Source organism: Drosophila virilis, chromosome 4, assembly GCF_030788295.1.
Source record: "Drosophila virilis strain 15010-1051.87 chromosome 4, Dvir_AGI_RSII-ME, whole genome shotgun sequence".
NCBI classification, from domain to species: Eukaryota; Metazoa; Arthropoda; class Insecta; order Diptera; family Drosophilidae; genus Drosophila; species Drosophila virilis.
The window spans coordinates 1,247,297-1,268,187 of record NC_091546.1 but is presented as its reverse complement, the minus strand read 5'-3'; the positions used below and the strand labels follow the sequence as shown (position 1 = coordinate 1,268,187).

The 20,891-nt window shown below is 38.7% G+C and overlaps 1 protein-coding gene across 1 annotated transcript in view; it reads left to right on the top strand.

Annotated features, from left to right (window-relative positions):
* The window catches only part of dpr2 (defective proboscis extension response 2), an 80,341-nt gene extending 59,450 nt beyond the window's left edge, over nt 1-20,891 (top strand). Inside the window, exons 3-8 of the mRNA XM_002059144.4 lie at nt 9,874-10,199; nt 12,493-12,570; nt 12,829-12,961; nt 18,449-18,692; nt 18,950-19,047; nt 19,111-20,891. Coding sequence (XP_002059180.3) covers nt 9,874-10,199; nt 12,493-12,570; nt 12,829-12,961; nt 18,449-18,692; nt 18,950-19,047; nt 19,111-19,367 — 1,136 coding nt within the window. The 3' untranslated portion in view covers nt 19,368-20,891. The remainder of the gene's footprint in view (nt 1-9,873; nt 10,200-12,492; nt 12,571-12,828; nt 12,962-18,448; nt 18,693-18,949; nt 19,048-19,110) is intronic.

Below are 20,891 nucleotides of genomic sequence, written 5' to 3'. Positions count from 1 at the left end.
GCAAGGCGGCGAAAATTAGATCAAATTGGCTCAAGAAAGTAGAGCACAGCCCAAGACAACAGATATAAAATGAAGTTTTAGATAGATAGACAGATAGATAGGCTGATAAATAGATAAGCAGATAGAAAGATAAACAGGTAGATAGATATATGTAGATAATTTAATAATCATTTTATAGCATATAAATATATCAAACTGTAAAGAGAATATTAATATTTTATACGATTTTTGTAGAGCATAGAGTTGCATTCCGTAAGAGCTGCAAAACAGTGTTGTAAAACTATTGAGAATTTACAGAATGTGCCTAATATAAAGCTTTAAAGATTGTTTCTCGAGGCCTAACAGTTTGATAGATAGACAGACAGATAGATAGCCAGATAGATGGATGCACAGATAGACAAATTTACTTGATATGTTGCCACTAACTCGGCCAACTATAAAGAGAATGTGAAAATAAAATATTACCAAAATGTAATTGAATTTAGTGTGTTATGTGTAAAGTTTAATTAAATTCTCTTGCATAAATTCTAGTTAGTCCAATCAATTGAAGGTCCGACGTACATCAATTATGCACCATGTGGACTATTTTTATTCAAGCGTAATATGAATATTTTGCCCCAGGCCAGTGTTGTATAGTTGCCAAAACAATTTCAATTTAATTTCGTTCGCAATTCATGGCACCAAATATGCGTATTTTCGATTTAGATTTCGATTTTATTTGTGTCTTTGACTGTGGAGAAGCGCTCGTAACGCGGGAATGCCGAAATTTGATATAATCTTGGCACATTACAAGGATAGAAATGAAAGCTGGCAGCATTGATTCGACTGCAGCTAAGTCTGGCTGAGCTGCCGCTCGGCTCAGCTCAGACAGTTGGACACATTTGAATTTCATTTGCCCGGCTTACACATGGATGCATAAATATTTACGACTATTAGTTGGGAGAGTACTTGAAAGTTTTTCAATTTGCCACCCAAACGCATTTGCATATCGATGGGTGGACTTCTCACAACAAATGTAAAGTAAAGGAAAAAAACACACAATTAAAAAAGGAAGCAAAACGTTTGCACTTTTTTATGCATGCTCTCAGAAGTTGTTTGAAATATTTTATGCTAAATCTATGTAAAAACATTTTGCTGCATGAATTGAGTCAACAAAATGCAAATTAATACGGCAAGCCCCTTGTTCTCTACCCCTGCCCTTCCACTGAGGTTGTCTGAGCTGGGCCACAAGACCTGCCGGACGGGCTTGTACATCAAGACCCCAACTAGAGCTTAGAGCACGGCAGCAACAACAACAGCGGATACGGCCCGTCTTTTGCACGTAGCTCATCATTATGTGAACCTCACGCCTGGCTGCCCGACCCGACCCCGCCGATTGTGTGTGTTATTTATTTATTATTTATGTAGCTCAACTAAACGTTTTGCCACAAAAATTATAGCATAATATGTCAAAAAGCAGAAAAGGCCTTTGCTTTAAATAACAAAGGATCAAGGACTTATGCAAAACGAATGCCGTATGCCCTTTCAGTTCATAATTATTATGCACATTCCGAGGGTATTTTTTGTAAAATTATTTCTGTTTTAATGTTGCATTTGGCAACCTATTCATATTATATTTAATTGTTCATAGTGAATAGTTTGAATAATTATTTATTTATTTTAAAGTTTGAACCAGCAACGTGCCGCTTGCTAGTTGAAAAGGAAGAAGGAAGCTTGAGTGCAATTTGAATGCTTCTAGATCTTGTGGTGAGGATAGACTCTCGGTATATTTATAGCCTCGATAAATACATAAAAATATATAAAGATATATATATATAGAGAAAGAGAGGAAAATTATGTTGAAAAGTTTTTTATACTAACACCAAATTTCATGCGCATATGCAGATTATTTACAAGAGCATTTAATTTTCAAGCGGAACGACCTTTTTTACCTATTCTATTTTACTTTATTTTAAATACAAAATCTCGATTTATAAAAGTTTTTTTTTTTTTAACTTTTAAAATTTGTATTTTTACGCAACTAACTTCTTATTTAAGTTTCTCTCGATTTTTGTTTGGCAAGTCCTTACATAAATTTGACTTAGCTTTGATTTTTTTTTTTTGCAACAGGAATCTGTTTCGAATAACTTAAACAATTTTTGGAACATATTTTAACAGACACACACACGCACAAACACACAGACTTCGTGCGTTGCAAGCTTTATGAGCGAGCTGTGTGGCTCTGGTCTCTATTGATATTACGTATACGTAACGCGCGTCCACTGTCCATGGGAAGCACTCGTAAGCCGCAGCCAAAACTCTATAAATTCTAAAGCCGCTATTAGCCGGGACTTAGTAGCTATAGCGGAGTCTCATAAATTCAGCGCGCTGTGGGGAAAACAACAAAGTGGATTCTTGTTTTTCATTTTTTTGCATTTTTTTTTCCATGTTATGAATTTAAATGTGATGAATGATTGTGGGGGGGCCTGGGGCGGCGTCAACAGGCGCTGTCCAGTTCTGATGGGGAGGGGGCAAATTGTTATGCAATACACACGAGGCTTCACCTTAAATCATTTGCCGCATCATTTAAAGGTATGGAGCAGGCGGCACGCTTGCCTTTTTTTATTTGTTCTAACTATTGGAAAAGTTTCGCAGCCTGATGCGAGTAGTTTTGAATGCGAGTTATGCAACCACTTAGCTGGCAGCTAAGGTAGCCGCTAAAAGTCCATTGTAAATGGCTAAAGTTGGGAAAATGAAAATAAACTACAAAAGAAAAGAAAAAAAAGAAACTCGGAGAAAGGAAAAGAACAAGAAATTGCAGAAACAAGTTATGCAAAAGTTGAGAAAGGCCTTTTAAATTATCGACTGTCAGCGGCACAACACGCACACACACACACATGCGTACCTGACACACCTGGGCAGCTAAAAAAAAAAAAAAATAAAATAAAATGAAATCAAATTTATGTTGTGTGTATATATATAGATTGTATATTGACTTTGGCGCAAAATAATGGCTAGCAATTTGTAGAGCCTACTTTTTGCCTGGTCTGCAGACAATGAAATATACTTTGGCAAACACATGCCCCAAATTGCTGCACGTGTGTGCGTCCGCGTGTATGTGCGCGTGTGTGTGCGTGTGTGCGTGGCCCTAAGCACCATCATCAGTTACAAGTGTGAACAATAAATTGTCATCAGCTTTTGAGACGCAGACTTTGCTTTTGCTTCTACTTCAATTTATGGCGGATTTTCAATTTGTATGCCCCGCGACCAATTCACACGCTCTCCATCCTGCCCCCAACACCCCCCCCCCCCTTAGTCACGCAGCGTCCCGTTATGTAGCCTGCCTCACAACGCACAAAAGTATGCTATGCGAAAAAAAGACGAAGCATTCGAAGCTCAGAGCCCGCAGGCGGGCAGAAAAACAGCATGTGAAGTTTTCCTTTGCGTTCTCATTTTCATTTTCCTTCTGTTGTTATTGTTGTTGTTGTTGCTGTTGTTGTTTGCCTTGTCGCTGACATTTATTGCGCACATTCGTTGCCATTGATTTTTTATGCGTTTTTGAAGTAGTTCAGTTGGCGACGACGCTCATAAGTAGGCAACGTTATTTTTTTCAATTTCACTCAATATTATTCGATTTTCGTCAGTTTCTTCAATTTTTTTTTTTTTTGGCACACACAGCGATTATCATATATGTGCGTGTGTGTGTGTGTGGCACACATTTGCCGCTAATGTTGTTGCTGTTGCAAACTGTTTTTTAATATGGAAACTTAATAAACTTTGTTGTTGTTTGTCAACGCAAAACTTTCCACATTATTGACAGGCAATGGCATATGAGATTTATGGCAACACTATGAATTTTGTATGATTTTTGAGTGTCACACGAAATTGCGATTTTACTATGTGTATATTAAAGTTATTTTCGGCAAATTACGGCAGTTGATATAAAACTATTTATCGATTTTCAGAGCATGAAAAAATATGAAAGTCATTTTACAGAAGCTCTCTGATAGAGAAATACGATTTGCATATGATTTGATTTATAGAAGGAGGCCGAAATTGTTTGCGTCAGCTTTGGGCAGAGACAGAGACAGAACGCAGCTAAAATTGCCTCCGGCTAAACAAGCTGGAAAGGAAAATCGATTTTAAACAAAACTTCGATACACGATACACCAAACACATCGACATAATCCAATCGATTGTTTTCAAGTTCTTCTGCACACATGTTCTCGATTCTTAAACTTCAGTTTTTGCTGCCGAGTCCAAGAATATATATATATGACAGCAAATGCTTCTATACGCTCTAGTATAGGGTGGAAACGAAAAGAGGAAGCTTTTGACCAACTAAGTCCGTAGCACTGAGAGCCTTAAGCAGCTAATGTAAGATGACTTTGATTGCCCCTTTTTTTCTATTATTTATATGTAATATTTTATGATTATGATAAAGCTCAAACTGGAAGCTTTCATTTATTTAAAATCCAATATGTTAGTTCCAAATACACTTTGCTGATTATTCACTTTACATGTTCGCCCTTCAACTTGTCCATAATATTGTTAAATGAAGCTTCAAATGTTGCCGAGCAGCTTTATGGAATATATTTCGTAAATTTTCAACTTGTTACTAGACTTGCCGTCAACACTGGGCGGATGCAAACACGATGTCAATGAACGCGCAAAATGCCATTAATCTTCGTAGCTGCAGTTACTGCTACTGCTGCAGTAACTGCTACTAGTGCAGTTACTGCAACTGCTGTCATGTAGCGACACTTGCAAACAGCCCTCGGCTAATGTTGACTGGATGCAGTCAAGTGGAGCTGGCGCTTTCAAGTGGCTGGCAACACGTGATGTTCGAGAAATTGTGCGCCTATCATCTAACATCTGTGGCTGAGTCAATTTGAGTAGGTTCTTAACGCCTTCGGCTATTTGCTTGCCCACAACAATTTCAATGAGCTCAATGAGTCTGAGTGTACATTAAAACAACCATTGGCCAGTGGCTAAGACTGTGCGCTATTTTGTATGCTGGCCCACACACACCGGCAAATCCGACTACCGCCTAAGCAAACACATGGGCTCTCGGCTTGGGCTGGCTCTTATTTTCCCATAGCTGGCATACGCACAACAAGACGGAGTCGCCTTTTGATATGCAAAATAAAATTGTGCTCAGCGATTTTAATAAATATTCCCCACACGCCCGCAAGTGACGATGCGAAGAGTCAGTCGTAGTCATAGCTGAGACTGAGCAGCTTATTGAATTTTTCAGAAGCCTTTTGCTGCCCACTCCCCCCGGACCAACAATCCTGAGTAGCTAGTCTTATTTTTTTGAGGCTCAAAAGCCATAAGCTAAATGCCTTTAAAGTGCTTAAGTTTTAATGTATATCGCAATAGAAAATTGCATGTGTAAAATATATTTAATGCCCTTTTCAAACAGCTTAGGGATATCAAATTGTTTAATAATTTACAAATACACATTGTTTAATTAGTAAACAGTTATTTTATGTTCTTTGAGTTGATATTGTTTGAGGCACTTAATGCGACTGCAAGTTTAAAAGTTTCTCTTTACACCCCTCGTTGGGCAACATTTGTTAATAATAATAATCTCCAATTACGTACAAACAAAGCTTGCTCTTCAAATAGAATTCTCTTTGAATATATAGAGCTTAAAGGATGTAGGATTACTTTAAGTTCAAGGGTTTTCGCATCGCACCACGTGCTGGGCGCCATTTAACACAATGCTTAAAAATATCTCTGTATTCAAGAGCTGTGTTTTACGTTCGGTATGAAAATATTTGCCCCGCCGACAAAAAAAAATATATACTTATATATGTGAAAGGCTTCTCTATTGTTTGTTTTGTTTCAAGGGTTATGTGTTTTGGTGCCATGTTGGGCGCCAGACAATAAAGCACAAAAATGATAAAAATAGCTTCTTTTTTTTTTATAAATTTGTTATCTGTGGTATTTCTCTCTCTTCAATTTGCATTTCATATATTCCCATTAGACACGTCTGCATTCGTTTCACAGCGATTATTGTGCCAAAGCACGTTCGTTTTATTGAACTTAGAGACGTTCAAATTTGTGAAAACTTCAAATATGCGCCTAAGGAAATAAAACCTTCGAGCCGCTTACCGGCTTATTTGCATCGCATTAGCCCAAATTGTGGAACAATCTAAACAATTTTTCGCCCTCTTACTAGGCCGGGACTCAGATCCGACAACAAATCGACAGCCAATCCGAAAATCAGCTTAATATCCACACCTGAGCAGCTAACCATATTCCGAGCCGCTAAACCCGAAGGCAGGCAGCAGAAAATTTTGATTTTTTGAAGCCAAGGTCAATCGAGAGCTTACTGAAAGGCGCTCGAGTAACCACTTGACTTTTATTTGCATTTTATTTGCATTTGATGAACCTTTTCGACAAAAAAAAAGTGTATACTTTGCTTTTTTATGCGCACCACTGCAGTTAAGTTTATGATAAATAACACGTCAGAGAAAATTGTGCAGCTTGCCAGAAAGTTATAGGCGCATCGTCCACCCAAAAAAAAAAAGGAAACAAAAACTGAAACACATGGAACAAAATAAAAAAAAATATACAAAAGCACTCACGAAAAAGTTGAACAAAAAAACAAAAACCAGTCAAAAGGCGAGCATAAACCGCAGGAAACGGGCAGCTAACCAGCCAACCAGCTAACCAAACCAACCAGTCATTAAGCGCTTTCCCCCACCGTGTTCGCCAATCTGCAACCTTCGACCTCTCCAGCGCAATCTCCACTCTGCCACGTTATCATCAACAGCAGCAGCAACAACAACAACAACAACAACAACAACAGCAACAACGACGACAGCGACTGGGAGAAAAAAGTCGATCGTTAAATCAAAAAGGCGCATTCGAGTGCCTGCAACATCATTAGTTGCAGTTCATACACACTCAAGCGCAAGTTATGGCGCAGATAGCTACCCTTAACCAATCCCCCTGGGTCCACCACAATCTACCCCCGCCCCTCTTCAAACCCGACCCGCTGCTCTCACGCGCACTTTTTGTGTGGAGGTGTCCAAATTAAATTTGCATCAGTTGCTCGACGAGCATCTAAATGATGCCAAAAAATATGAGTGTGTGTGCGTGTGTGAATTTGCATGTGTGTGTGTGTGTGTGTGTGTGTGTGTCTGCAGAATAAAGCCAAACAACAACAACAAGTGCAATACTCAGTTTGCCGCTTTTGCATGTTGCTTTTTTTTCGTGTGTAGCTTACTTTTTATATACCCTGTACAAAAAATTGTTAGAAAGAGTATGCCAGTGCCGGTGTAAGTGTAAAATGAAATTATGATTTTAATCGAAATGTCTGTCAGTTAAAATGCCATTTAACATTTGCAAAGTGGTTTATCCTCATGGTAAATGTTGGTGATACAATTGTAATGATATGAATCAAATTAAATTGGGACTCAAGTAATTGGCAAATGTTTGATATATGCCCAATGTTTGACATGCAACTATACATTTACAAGGCAGTTTATCCACATGGTTAATGTTTGAGATGCAAATATAATGATATGAAAATCAAGTTGAAAAGTTAAGTAAAGTATTCAATGGGTATCTGCGAATGGTGCACTCAGCAAACTAGAATAAAAACGCTTCGCACTCTTTCGAGCGGATGTGTCTCCCACTCCGGCCCGGCCTCGCTTACCGTGTGTGTGGGCACTTAAATAATTTAGATTTTTGTGTCTAACATGCACAAGTGCCACAACGGCCTAAAAGATTCAAGTGCAGCAGCAGCAGCAGCAGTTGCCAAAGCGAGTGACCCAGTTAGACAGTGAGGGTGTAGCAGGGGGGAGGGTGGTCTGACACGGGGGCAGTTCCCGGCCCGGCAACGAGCTAAATTGAGGAGCAGTCGCGTACGTTGAATTATAAGTGTCGACTGCGACTAACACTCGGGGCTGACATTATGCGCTCATTAAAATGTCAAATAAATTCAAATGCAAAAATATGCATTTTACTTTTGGAATGCCAAAGGATACGAAAGGTGCCAGTGACAAGTGTTGCACTTGAAAAAAAAAAAAACAGGATAATGCACATGCGGATATTCTAGTCGCAGAAATTTGTGTGCGGTCGGGCGTGCTTAATGTGTGCGCACATTATGTATACCAAAGTGTGAACTTTGAACTTTGTTGAACGGTCAATGAAATGCGTGGAATTTTTCCAACAGACTGAACAATTTTATTTTTTGTTCAAATTGCAATGCAAATTACGATAAATATGCACAAATTATGGCGATATGTGACACGTATAGAGATAAATAAATATGAATATGGATATGGGCAATCACAGCAATGATAAAAATAATATTCAAAAAAAAAAAAAAAAAAGATTGAGTTTTTTAAATATACTCAAATGATTTTATAACAACTTATGCACATTATTATTGCTCATTACATTTTTTAACGTTTTCGCTTAAAACATTTTAGTGTAAAAAACAAATAAAAATTCATGGCAAACAATTTAAATTATTTTGCAGCTTGAATATTTTAATAATTTATGTTATAAACGGGATGAAATAAAATTAATTTGATTTAACCTAGTTTAAATTAATTAAAATTATAAACGAATGATGTTTCAAGCATTTATATATTTATTATGTGGAAATTATCTGATGCGAGTATAAAGAAATACTTAAGATACCCTTTGAATTGGTTTGTAATGCATTTTAGCTATAAAAGAATAATTAATTAATTTAAAATATTTAATTATAAGACAGCGTATGAATGAGATTTCAAACTTAAAATTTGAGAAATTCGACGGGAAAATTGAAATAGAGTTCACACTTCTGGTCTCTTAAGACTCACCTTTATAAGACTTATCTTTTTTCAAGCTTCTCGTATCTTAAGAATAATCTCTATATAATCATTTTGTTAAGAACTCTCAATTCTACAAGGCCAGTTAATTTCTAATGGGACATTCACGAGCTGTGCAGGGACTTAAAAATGACTCTCAGAATCATTTCAGCCAGCCGTCAAAAAAAAAAAAAAAAAAAAAAGAACAAGAAAACTGTAACTGTTCTCGTTCGCTTCACACGTTCGCTATAGCACTCATTAAGTGTAATTTCAAGAGTTGTCAAAATTTTTTATCACTCTGAACGGACGCGTGAATCGAATGCGAAGCAGAGCAGGAGACGGAGCCAGAGCCAGAGCCGGAGCGAATGGCGGCCGCTCGGTCTTGGTTTATGCGCACTTCCGGCCGCAGGGCCATAAAAAGCGCTCGTTTATTTTAATTAAAAACAATTTCCGTTGTTTAGCCAACGCGAGAGCGAGGAAATGATTCGATTGTTGGTTCACAATGCTTTTTATAATTATTATAACGAGCGCTTTCCGCAAGTCATTTGGAGTCAAGGACAGCCAACTGCTGCATTCTATTGGCCATTGTCTTAAAGCCATGTCAGCCTGACACATTTAAGATCTATGAACAAGGCTTCGGTCGACACATACACACACACACACTCACAGAGGCACACCCATCAACCATTTGGCCATTTGACTTTTCTCACATGAGCTCAAGTGCTGGCAGAGTCTGGCACTTGTCTCTAGGCATTGAGTGGCATTTAATTAATTTGCTTTGAATGCAATGGCCTTTTTATACCCTTCTTTGTTTGATGCTGTGCGGGGGTCTGTGCACTATCTCGTTAGCTTTAAGTGTTCTTTGTCCATGGCCTAAGCTGTAAATGAAGTTCTGGCCTGGCCAGCGATAGACAACAGAGAAGCTGGCAAATGCTGCCAATTCAATCAACAATTACAGCATTTGCTTATTCAATTCTCGATGCTCGATGCTCGATTCTCAGTTCTCAATTTCTGCTGTCCGCTTCTCAATTTCTCGTTTTCACAATTTGTTCATTGTTTTTTTTTTTCTCCTTTGCAGCTGCCAACATCATAGACAACGACTTGTTGCCCTCCATTGCGGCTGTGGATGATGTATACATCGCCTCGCTGGTCCATGGCCACAACCACAACCACAACGGGAATGGGAACGGGAATGGGAATGGGATTGGGAATGGTAACCAGCATTTGCACCACAACAATGCGGCGCACTTTGACAATGCTTTGGATGAGCTGGTCGATGAGCAAGTGGATGAGACAACTTATCCGCCGCCGGTCTTTGACTTTGGCATGCCCCGGAATATAACGGCCCGGACCGGACACACGGCAGCCATCAATTGCCGCGTCGAGAATTTGCGCGATAAATCGGTGAGTCAAGTCTTTTCGTCTTATCTCAAAAATGTCTTCTTCCGTTCGATATACTTTTCTTTTCTTTTTTTTTATGCATTTTTAACTATCGCTCAGGCAAATATTGACCTTGACTTTCGAGCTAGTCAAGCTGAAAATCAACTTACCGCCAAAGTAATTTTTTTTTTCGCTTGCCTTTTTTTTCTTCGGACAGTTTGTTCAGCTACTCGTATCGTTTTCCGGTTCCGCTTTCATTGTGCTCATCTCTCAGCTGGTCTTTTGGTCATTTTCTTGCTTGACTGACAGAAGTCCTCTTGTCCCGTTGTCCTTATCCTTCGCGTCCTGTCGCCACCCTCAAAAGTTTAGTTTATGGTTTTGCATTGTGTTTCATCTTCTTTTTTGTTGTCCCTCATCCAGCCTTGCTTTATTTTTAATTTTTTTATATTTTTTTTTTTTTGTATCTATTGATTGCTGCGCTGCTTCATCAACTTTAAAGTTGATTTCTTTGCGTTTTTCTTTCGCTTTACAACACTGTTACTCCTCCTCTTTTTTTTTGTGGCTTCCAAAGGTCAACCGTAACTTTGCTGCGAAAAGTGGAACTTTTTTGCTGCGCCTCGTATTGAATGCCAATCAATTCGATGCTCCAAATGAGTTTCTCTTCACTTAATTTAAGGTGTACAAAAAATCGGTTTTTTTTTTTCGAAAATACTTTTTTTTTTGACATCAATTTGATATTGTGTGCCGATTGGGCCGGCTTAATAATTAAAGTTCGATTCATGACCAAACTAGCAAAAAGCTGGAATTTAAATAGAGATACTTTTTAACATAGAAGCTGGCAGCAGGAGAGATTGATAGTCCTTTAGATGTCTCCTTTTCTGTGTTATACATTTTAATTTATCTCGCAAAGGTGTCGAAAGGCAGATGGAGAGTAGTATATGGAGAGTATAGCAGAGCGAACATAGAGAAAAACGAGGACTCAAGTACTCAATAAAAGAGAGAATAAGGTTAAAGTATGTATATGTCAAATATAAATTATAGCAATAATTAAAGTGATGGCATATAAAATAATAAATGACAATAAAAAATACATTCTGCGACAATGCTAGAGGAACATGGAAGAAGTAATGGAGTAGGTTGTTGTTCTCTAAAAGGTTTTCTTGAGTTTTAGAACGGATCGCAAGGGTAGAGAAATATTGCAATTCCGATAGATAAGGTTTTTTTTACAATGTTGCCAAGTCTTTGACAAGCATCAGCAGTTAAATGGAAACTTTGTTGCAGCTGCTTTGAAAATGTTTGCCAAAATGTGTTGAATATTTTGCTACTCATTAGCAGTAGCACTTTTTAGAGCTTAAGGTTAATGAGTATTCGAATCTTTAATTAAAATTTATTTCACTGTAAATTCGCAAGCAAGAGCACCATTAATCCGCGCCAGTTTCAGGGTCAGTTCATAGAAAGTATTCAGCTTAAACTGAATGAATTTTGTAGCATCTGTTTTGGGCTTCAGTTTCCACTTTCTACTTTCCACTTTCCACTTTCCACTTTGGCTGAGCCGTTTCCGAGAGAGCAGTCCCTAAATCTGTCTATCATTGCGAGTGCTGCTGCTTTGCATAGCTTTGCCTTTTTCGCTGCGAACTCTTTTTTTCACCTGGCTGCAAATCCACTTGCCCAAAAACTGTTGCCAGCAGCCAACACATAGTCCGGCGCCCAGCTCATCATCATCCATTCCCGCACAGAACGAGATTTAGTAGCACCTTTCTGGCTGCTTTTTCTTCACATTTTCCTTTCTTTTTTTTTTAAGAGGGAGGGATAGCTGAGGTGGGCGGGTGCCGTTTCCTTTTGCCGCTTTGACACTTTTAGTTTCGGCTTCAGTTTTTCGTGTTTTATTTTTATTTTTCCAGGCTCCTTTATTTTTTGCCTCGCATCTCTTTGGCGCAGCGAAAAGTTTTGGCCGCCTGCGGCAGGCTTGCAGATTACTTTTTGGCTGCTTTCGGTGGGGCTATGGCCACCATTTTTCGAAGGCTTTGGCAAGGCTTTAAGCCGCTGACATTTTGGGCACGCACCTCTCGCTCCTGTTGCCTGGCTGCAAATCGCTTTGCCTGCCGCTGCAAAAAGTTTTTAGTTTCTCCCCTATATTTTGATTTTGTTTCAGCTATATTTTTTTCTTCTGTGTAGCGCTTAGTTCATTTTGTCGTTTGGTTTATTAAATTTTCTATCTTTATTTTGGCCAGCTCCCTAGCAATTTTTGAAATTGACTTAGGCGATCAAAGTCCTTTTGTCTAACTCTCTGTGTGCGTGTGTTTGTGTCTATTTGCAGGTATCCTGGATAAGGAAACGCGATTTGCACATTCTGACTGCAGGCATTCTGACCTACACTTCTGATGAGCGCTTCAAGGTGCGTATACGTAATCTACTTATTGCCCAACCTCCGCCCTTCCATCCCTCCTTGTCGGGCTTATTAAATGGCCATGGGGCCTGCTGGCCATTTGTAAGCCAAGTCAGCTTAATTGCGTATGCATTTCGGTGCTCCTGGCCTGGCCCAACTTGTATGCATTGATTAAATTTGCCCAAGGACAGCCCAAGGGGGTTTGGGACTTGGACTGGGACATTTGCAGTTGCCTTAACGATTTATCTACGTATCCTTTGCTTGCAGGTCGTACGCACCGCCGACTCGAAGGATTGGACATTGCATGTGAAATATGCGCAGCCACGTGACAGCGGCATCTACGAGTGCCAGGTGAACACGGAGCCAAAGATTTCGATGGCATTTCGCTTGAATGTCATAGGTGAGTTAGCCCCTAACCTCCTGCCCCCCGTCCCAACCCCTCTCGCCATCGCTCTGTAATAAACACTCGCTCGCCGAGTTCTTACGCATTGTCAACGGGCTGTCGTCGCCTTTCGGTTCGCACGACTTGCAACTGGCAACTTTTTGTACCCTGCCCAGTCGTGGGGAGTCTTTCAAATTGTTCATAAACTTTGTCAGCTGCATAAAGTTTTCGTTAGTCATGCGTCATGTTGCGACATCAGGCCACAATGCAGCGTCTAAATATATACATATAGCATAAGGCAATATCTACATCTGTATAAAAATATATATTAATATATATATATGCTTGTACTTTAAGGGTTTCTTCTTTTTTATGGCTAACCATAAAAATTTATGCGTTCAAATTAAAGAGACTTTTTCCGTCAATAATAAATGCATCAATATATTCATGCAAAAATGAAGAAAACATAAATGCTCATCAATATTCCAGAAGATTTTAATTTGTTTGCCGCTGAGCAGATGTAGTAAGTATTTTTGAAGAAATTTCTTCTATTTTCAAATGAGCTTGAAATATTTTATATTTTTTTTTTTTTGAAGACTGAGTTGTCCATGGTCCATGAGCTTTAAGTAAGTTCATATTAAAGATGAAAGTTCTATTGATTTTTAATCTGTGGAGAACCTAAAATGTTTAAAAATATGTGCAAAAATACTGCATTTATATGTGACATCAAATTAAGTGCGAAATAAATCTAGAAGTCGAAGTCGGTCATCAATCAGGAAAATCATCATAGCTCAAGCTAAGTAGTTGTCATTTTTGTATTACCTATTTGTTATTTATTAAATTTAGGGGAAATAATTTAAGCTCAATCAAATTGATCGATTTTTGTGTATACTTTTCACTTTATACATATTTAAGCGCAGAATCAATCTAGAAGTCGGACTTTGATAAAAGAATGTCTTCAATCAGGAAAATCTGTTTAGCTCAAGGCTCGAGAAATGAATTGTTATTTTTATGTATTTTTTTTTAATAACTATTATTATTAATATTTACTGTAAAACATTCCTATTAAATTATAAATAATACTCTAGTTTTGTTTATTTTTTAAAAAGTTTATTTTTAGTTATACAATTTATTTTCCAAGATATGTCACTTTCTTCTCGACTTACTTAACTTGTTTAATTTAAAAGCTAACCATATAACTATGGGCTAGCCAAATTGATAGCCATGTCTTGGCACTTGGCAATTTATAGAATCGACCATCAATTGTAGTTTATCAAGTAATCAGTTAAGCTTCCCAGTTAATGTAGGTCAATGCAATGGACAGACTCGAACTCCATATAAACTCAGTGCACACATATATATATATATATATATATACATAAGTATATGTGTGTGTGTGTGGGTGGATAAACTATCTTTTGTTTTTCCAAAACACTTTGCTACACGTTTTGCATGCAAACGCAATTTGCATTTAAATTCAATACTAAATTCATATGCTGGCTGTAATACACACCCGCCCACCAGAGACGAGGGCGTGGCCCCGAGGGCATTACGCTGTCTGCGTGCCTGTGTGTACGCGTGTGTGTGTGTGTGTGTGTTGAATCCTTTGAGGTGTTTTTTGCACGTTTACACTGCGCTCTCGTCCCATTGTTTTGGCATTTTACAAGTTTTCTACAATGGATTTCCGTTGCGTCTCAACTTCAAGTTGTTGCCTCCTGTGTGTGCTTAAGCTGCGTGTTCGTGTGTGTGTGTGTGTGCCTGTGTGTGCGTGTGTGTATCTGTGTGTGTATTTATGTCTCCCTGTGTGTGTGCGTGTGTGCTTGTTTGTTATAAATTGTTACACAATAGCCCGCACGTTCATGTTTCATTCATGCACATAAAATTGATTTAGAAACTTTCTTTTTTTTTTTTTTTTGTTGTCAAACCAACTTTTGCTTGAATGTTTGTCGTGGCAAAGTTTTGCTTATTTATTTATTTTGATTATATATTTTCCTTGCCCCCCCTTTTAGGTGGCGAAATTTAATTGAAATTATTGAATAGTTTTGCTGTCGAATGGAATCTTTTGCACGTTTGTTTCTTGTGATTGGTTTAGTTTCCCCTTTTCAGATGCGATGAATCGTGGCGAGCCGCTTGTGCTTTCCCGTGTGTGCATTCAATCGTTTACCTGGCCACTCTTTTGGCCACTTGGGAACCATTCATGTGATTCAATTAGCTGAGTTCGTGTGGAGAGCGCGTTGAGATGTCTAAAATTGGCAGCACCTGTTCGGCAACATTTAACGGACTGGAGCAACAGCATTTGGGGATTTGCAACTACAAATTGGCTGCCGGCAGCCACCTGACTTTGTTTGCAAAAAAAAAAAAATAAATAAATAAAAACAAACTCTTGGCAAAATGGCGCAAATCTCATCAACAGCTATAAACTCAAATCAACGCTGTCGCTTCCGGTTGCCCCCGTTGCTTCCGTTCGTTGCAGCACTTGCAACCTGCAACCTGCACCCGCAGCTGCTACGAAAAATAATCCCTACTCTGCCAAAGGCCAGCCAACATGTCTTGTGCCGGCGACGGAAAGTCGCCGCAATGCCAAGAAGAGAAATTTATGCAAATTATTTGGAAGCAGCACGCAAAGAAAAAAAAATGCTCAGCGCAGATTTTTTTAGTTTCGCCTTCTGCAGTTGGCGGCGTGATAAAATATTCCGTCACCGGTTTTGTACGCCGGAAGATTTCCCTTTCTGGCAAAAACCAACAAAATGCTTGCAAACAAATTATATTTGAGATTTAAGCTCGGCTCGCTGTACATAAAAGTCACACGAAAAACTTTGCCATCAATCCTGTTTCAAGACCCTAAACATAACTTGTGGGTAAAATGCGAGCCAAGAGCTTATTAAACATATATATATATATATATATATATATATATATATGGGGAATATGGGGTAAATTCGCAGAAAATCAATTGAATGAGAGATTATAGTAAAAACAATAAAGTATTTAGCTTGAAAGCCTCTTATTAAGTGTTAAACTTAAATGCGCGACTATTTATTTGATTATTATTTTTTGACAACAACAATTAAACTTCAGAGTTTTGTTGCATTTTCTATGCGATCTAAAATTTATTCCGTATCAAATAGTTTTCTACTCTTTTTCCTTTTGAAATTCAAATGAAAATAGCTGCGAAATTTGTGGCATAAAAATCATATTTAAAATACGTGTGAACAAGCTTTACCAAAAGTATTTGCTCAAAAAGCGAACACTCAAATATATAGATATAGCACGTTGCCAATTCAATCGTATTTAAGTTAGAATTTCGTATTTTTTAGCTGACAAAAGCTAGTTTTAAATTAGAATTAAAATTATTTAGCACTTGTTAAATATTTGCTGACCAACGTCTCTTGGTTTATCAATGTATTTGTGTATATTTGTGTGCTTCGAGTATCTTTTAGTGAAATCTGGCCCATAAAGAGAAAAGTCCTCTAAGCGCACTCCGCATTCAGGTGGCCATTATGTGAAGAGTCAATTTTGGGGATTTGTTTGTGTCTGGTCTTTGTGTTATCAATAGCTGCCTGCCCATAACGGACACATAATCATAATAAAGAAAAAAAAAACAGCTGAGAGTGTGCATGACTAGGAGATACCCTATATATAAGTACACTGTTTAAGCTTTCTTTTCTTGACATAGCGAGCGTCTGAGCTTTGTCTTTCTTTTGTACATATTTATAATAGAAGATTCTTGTTTTATTTCCGATATTTATCGAATAAGCAGGGCTTAACGACTAAATGATACCCTGTAGTCAGCGCCAAGCTCCTGTTACATATATTTCAGCTTACTTTTCTCTTCACATCTAGAACCTGCTTCGATCTTTCGTTAGGCATTCGTTGTGCCCTTCATCAAACAAAGAAAATCTCGTGCGATTCATATACCATATCCCATTTATGTTACCCCATTTAGTAGCTTACGTGCACGGGGTATGCGGCAAAACAAAAACTAAATGAAATGGCAAAACTAACACATAAAAATTTGTTAACCGCAAAGCCTAAAATATTTGGCGGGGCCCTGACTTTCGGGTTCTGGGCGTGTGTGTGGGACACTTTTCCGGTGGGCGTATTATTGACCCATTGTTTGCGGGGCGTGGCCCGGCACAATTCCCGTTGCTGTCGCGCAATTTACACAAACACACATGAACACAGATTTTAAGTGTTGTTCGCCAGTTGTTATTGTGTGTGTGTGTGTGTGTGTGGATCATGAACGGAAGCATTATGTTCACAGCTTTGCCTCTGCCAGCGTGGCTTTCTAATATTGGCCATGATTTTGGGGGCGAGATAAGTTGTTGTTGTTTTTGTTGCCAGTTGCCAGTTGGCAGTTGGCAGTTACCAGCTGCCGCAGACAGAGACAAATGCGCGGCACACACTCGTGGTAGAGAGTCCCATTGCCATTCCGCATAGGCACTGAAAATTGGTTTAATGTTTTTTTGGTGCGTCCACCGACAGTTTTGGGCCAACAGCAGCCCGTCAACAAAGTCAAATGTTGACGTTGTTAATGATGTGCACTGGCAGAGACTGCCCGGCAGCAGCCAGTAAAGCCGATTTTACTGCGCAGTAAACAGCAACAGCAACAGCAACATCAACAGCAACAACAATAACAACGACAACAAGGCCCACAGCAGGTTAGTTAGTTAACTAGAAGAGAGACCAGCTCATTGGACTCAACAACCTTGGCATATAAATCGATATGGCAATGCGTAGACTAACTAAACATATGTCCAGGCAAAGTGTAGTCATAAAGTGTAACTATAGTTAAACATGGCTAATCTCTTTAAGGAGACAAAGTACAAAGGCAAAATATGCTAATTGGCTAATCAGCTCGAGTAGCTAATGCGCCCAGTATGTATATTAATTTAAATTCCGAATTCAAATACTCCAGAAAAATATGAACGATTATATAAATAAAAATGATATGTTGTTACTTACCCCTTTCCAATTTTAAATCCATCTGCAATCGTGTTATTTACAAATCCATTTAAACTGACTTTTTTATGTTCTTATTAAACTGCGCTGAATATATCCGGCAATGCCAAGAGAAAATTAATGTTAATTTCTTAAAGCTTCACTTTTCAAGTTAACTCAAATCTGAAGCGCACAAATCGTGTTGAACTTTAAAGGTATTTGTGTGTGCTCACCTGCCGTCACGTATCTGACGGTGGGTCTCTGTAAATCTGTTCGTGGTGCTTATTAACGGGTCGCCAACGTTGCCCAGACTGTTGAAAGAGAGAGCGTGCGGTATATGCTGGTGCATCTTTGATTCATCGAGTGTAATTGTGGATCATCTGTTGAATTGTCGCCAGACCAAATGAAATGTGTGTGTGCACGCTTTGTTGCCAGCGGTTAGCCACATGCCCTTAACATGGGCTGTGGGGTTGGGATTGGAATTGGGGCTGGGTTTGAGATTGGGCGAGCGCCTAAAAGTGCTATTAATCAATTTTGTGCACGTTCCACGTTTTGCCATTGCAGTGACGCCGCCAGATGCCAAAGCGATTATAGCCGGACCAACGGATTTGTACGTCAAAGTGGGCAGCGTTATAACGCTCACATGCCATGTGAAACAGCCGGCGACGGCGGCTCAGGATATTGGGCCAATTTACTGGTATCGCGGCCCCTACATTCTCACACCCTTTGTGGCCCATCCGAACGATGCAGCCATCGACTTGCAGCGCATCTCAATGGAATCAACACTTGCCGAGAAGCTCCAAAGCAGGTAAGGCTTGGGTTTGGTCTCATCACGAAACATCTAGCATCAAGCTGTAGCTATTCACACGCTGGCTGACGCCCATTCGCACCTATTGGGCGTGGCTGTGTGTGCTTAGGCCCTTGTTAGTTTCCAGCTGAATAGCTGACGCGCTGGCATTTTGAGCTTTGATCAATGAAGTTGCATTCATGTGGCAACTGATTGGCCACCCAAGTTGAACTAGCAGGGTGGCTGGCTGGCTTTAACGTTTCGCTTTACTGTTGCAGATTGCGGATTGCCAATGCCCAGCTGCTGGACACGGGCAACTATACGTGCATGCCGACAACAGCGGAGGCGGCCAGCGTTGTGGTCAATGTCATTAATGGTAAGTGGCAGGCACGGCCCCGGCCAGGCATTTTTCATCATTTTGTATTTTGCATTTTCTCAGACGAGAGCCCCGCGGCCATGCAGAAGAGCGGCGGCAACGGCAGCTGCCTTCGAAGTAGCCTCAACTTTAACCTCATCTTGGCACTGGCCGCCAGCTCGGTGGTGCGATGGCTGTGCTGGCTTCTGGGCACTGCCAGCTTCTCCTTAGTGCATATCAATTATGATGTCAGGCTGTCAATCGGCAATGGCTACTCCAGGCAAGAGCAGCAGCAGGAGCAGCTGCAGCCGCAACATCAACAGCAGTCCATGACCTCATGATAATTAAATGAAATACACACACACACATAGACAGACAGAGAGACCACGCACCTGTAAATAATAATATTGTTAGTTAAAGGATAATTTTTGCGGATTATATATATATATATACATATATGAATGTCATGCAATAAATGATGTGGAAATTAGTGTTAATTTTATGCATAGCGTAAAAGTATTAAAACAATAACAATAACTAAAAACAAAATCGACGATAAATAAGAAGATACACACGAAAAAAATACTAGAGAGTGTGCTCTGGTCGGGAGTGCACAACTAGCTGATACCCTAAACCCAGCGACGAGCTGATCTATGAAAAATTCTAGTTTCCTTCTATACAAAGACATACACCCAGCGTATTCTGCCGATGTGCTTCTTCTTCTCTCGGATACACTCCATGGGAAATGGTTTCTTAAAAAACATCCGTGTTATAGTCTAGTATAGTTTGTATGAGCATTTTAAGATATATATATATGACAGTCAAGTTTCTATTCATACCAAAAATAACTAAGGACTATAGCTACACAAAGAATTTAAAATTTTAGGAAACCATGATGGAAGGGGAAGGAGCGGGGGAGTATACATATTATAAATCTGAAGTCTCAAGCTCTTACAAGTAACGGGATATGTAAAAAAGGAGTATTTTTTTTTATTTTCATCAATTTTAAGGAAACGAGACAAATTATTTGAGCATCATATAGAAGAACCTACATTGGTAACTCTCCATTTTTAACAAATGCCGAGATAAAAATCGCGTCAGCTCGTTTTGCGCTTGTTAAATAAATGTGCATTATCCCATTAACAGAGTTTAGGGTTAAAAGACGAAAATAAGCCCCCAAACAAAAACTAATATAATTGCAGCTAAAAAAAACCTAATTATAAGTGTAATGGCAAAGTGTAAAATTACTGGTTCGCATTAATTGATGCATTAAAATTAATTTAACACTTTCCCTTGCACCATGCTACCTAGAAGAAAAAAAAACCAAAATCAAAACAACAACAAAAAATGCAAAAACCTATAATTAACAAATAGCCATTATAAAAATACATAAATTAATAACATTGTTAATTTGAGCTGCAATTCGCGTTTAACAAATGCAGCAAACAACAACAACAACAAAATACTTATGTGTAAATATATTTTAATTGATTTACAAAGTTTAGTTAACTGAATTAACTAATTAAGAAATGTACTTAATTTAAGCGAAAAGAGCGTGAAACAACAATTTAAACTCATACAAATAAAGTCTCGTAAATGTCAGCAAAACTATCAAATAAAAGCAAACTATATAATTGTAATGTAAGCTAAAGTAAACATTTATAACAAAAAATCAAATCAAATAAAGTAAGCAAAACGAAATACGAAAGAATATTGCACAACCTTCGACACTTTGAAACGTTTATGGGTTTTCATACTTTCGTTTCAAAGCGCAACAAATTGGAACAAAATGTAGCTCATCTCATAAAGACACAGTACGCTGCAGCTAAGTGAACTGTAATAAATTCATTTGATTAAAGAAATTA